The sequence below is a fragment of the Bison bison genome, unplaced genomic scaffold (genome assembly GCF_000754665.1).
Source record: "Bison bison bison isolate TAMUID 2011002044 unplaced genomic scaffold, Bison_UMD1.0 scf7180017859065, whole genome shotgun sequence".
NCBI classification, from domain to species: Eukaryota; Metazoa; Chordata; class Mammalia; order Artiodactyla; family Bovidae; genus Bison; species Bison bison.
Window position 1 is genome coordinate 9,127 of NW_011489637.1, and position 2,346 is coordinate 11,472.

General features: G+C 43.5%; 1 protein-coding gene across 1 annotated transcript in view; it reads left to right on the forward strand.

Annotated features, from left to right (window-relative positions):
• The window catches only part of IGSF1 (immunoglobulin superfamily, member 1), a gene marked incomplete at its 3' end in the record, with an annotated part of 14,311 nt that overhangs the window by 4,195 nt on the left and 7,770 nt on the right, over positions 1 to 2,346 (forward strand). The window contains exon 6 of the mRNA XM_010830579.1: positions 1,891 to 2,168. Coding sequence (XP_010828881.1) covers positions 1,891 to 2,168 — 278 coding nt within the window. The remainder of the gene's footprint in view (positions 1 to 1,890; positions 2,169 to 2,346) is intronic.

A 2,346-nucleotide genomic window follows, 5' to 3' on the forward strand; every position in this document is an offset into this window, starting at 1 on the left:
TGGCTGCTGGGGTCTGATGATCATTGTCCCCGGGATCATGGTTGGATGAGCCAGGGTTTCTGATATGACTTTCCTTGCCCAGTTCTCTGCAAGGCCCATGAGTTAGAGTCATTTGATATTTTACTGAGATGCAAATGAGAATCACACATGCTAGGAGGCAGCTGTCTGGAAGCCAATCACTTGGCTAGTGAGTGAGTCCAGCCAAATGTCCAGCAGCTTCAGCTCATCACAGCTTTGTTGTTCTCTATTTGTTGAAAATCATGTGTTCATTCATTCATTTGGCTAATGTTTATTGAGCACTTAATATGTGCCAGGCACTGCCACTGCAGTCATGTAAACTGATTTTTTTATTTAAATGTATTTTTATTCTATTTGTGATTTTTATTTTTAAGTGTGGAAAACAGAGTGAATTGCTTGTGCTGGCGATAAAAAGAAACAAAAAATGACAAGGAAAGTGATAGTTCATATTTCAGAAATGGTTTTATAAATGAATTTAGTCTTGTATATACAGATCCAGTAAGGCAGTACCAAGCTTTAAACACAGTAGAAGGTTCTTCCAAACGCCTAATGTTAGACCCACACCCCACCCCCAAGTCCTCCACCCCATAGCCCAGATGCTTCTAGACAGAACTGGCCACGCTTGCTTTAGTTCCTTCATCAAGTTAAATAGGCTTGGGGAAAGCTGTGGTGCTGCAGAAAATACCCTGGGCTTAGAAGTTGTAATCCTAGTTTCTAGTTCCACCTCTGACACCACCTCCCTGTGTGATATTGAGCAAGTTACTTTAACTCTGTGTTTCAGTTTCCCCCACTCTAAAATGGGATAATGGTATCTACCTGATCCACTGTATGATGCCTCTCTGTGCCTCAGTTTTCTCATTTGCAAAATTGGTATAATCGTAATACCTACCTCACAGGGTTGTTGTGAGGATTTGCGTAATATGTGTACAGTGCCTGGCATATAAGTTCTCAATAAACGGTAGATATTAATTTTATTAGTATAGCTTTTTATTGAGGATCAAAGAACAAAAGCCTGTCTGTTTGAACTGCGTGTTATGGATGCTTGTTGTACGAATGTCTTTCTGGTATAGATCCCACTAACACACACTGCTGCAGTGACCTGTTCACAGGTGACCCCACTAGGCCCTGAGCACTTGGCCAACAGGGACTGTGTCTGTCTCCTTTACTTGTTTAACCCTAGACCTCCATGATGCCTGATGTATCCTCAATGCTTAATGAACCTATGATAGAGCTGATCCTTCCAATAATGGGTGGGTGGGCCTACCTGGGATTGGGGTGGGTAAGAAGGAGTGCTTTGGGAGTGAGGTTTACCTTCTGTTCTGTAGTTTAATCTCTTTGGAGAAACAATGCATGAAAATGAGGGTGTGGCCCCATTAACAAATGTTTGTTTGGTTTGCAGACTTACTGGCCAATCCCGACTTACTGGCCTCTTTCAGTCTCCTCTGGGAAGTAGGGTTTTCTGTGAACTGAATGTGTTCAAAAGCCATCCTTAATACTGCAGTAACATTCATGCTTTATGAAGAAGGAATCAAAGTAATTTTCAGAAGTTTGATTTCTTGGGTGATTGGAAGAACCACATTTGGCATTTCAGAGACCTAAAGATACAGGGAATTACAAATGTAGATACTCCACTGAGACATACCCCTATACATAGTTAGAGCTCAGTGCAGTGATAGTCTGGTGAGAGGGAAGGAGTGGGAGTGAACTTCCCCTTGGTTACCTTCTGGAAGAGGCAGAGATTCAGGGAAGAGTGAGGGAGCACAGGGTAAACTTCAGCTACCACTTGCTATCTAAAGAAAGTAGGAAAATGAAACCAGAATATGATGAGGAAGAATCACCCTACTTCTAACTCAGGGTCTCTTCGCTTTCTAGGACTCTATCCCAAACCAACTCTGACAGCCTACCCTGGGCCCATCATGGCACCGGGAGAAAGCCTTAATCTCAGGTGCCAAGGGCCAATCTATGGAATGACCTTTGCATTAATAAGGCTTGAAGACTTGGAGAAGTCCTTTTACCTCAAGAGGCCGATAAAAAATGAGGCATATTTCTTCTTCCGGGCATTGAAAATCCACGATGCTGGCCATTACCTCTGTTTTTACTATGATGGATCATACAGGGGTTCACTCCTCAGTGATATCCTGAAAATCTGGGTAACTGGTAAGAGAGGGGGCTGCTATAGGACCTGTGTTAGGGGGTAAGGGTGTTCGGCTCTCTTTGGGCCCACTGGAGAACTTCATCATGCAGCCAGGGTTAATGGTGGGGGAAGGAGCAGAATTTGTAGAACTGGGCTTAGGGTGGGATTTGCCAGGGGTGGACTGGAAGAAAAGG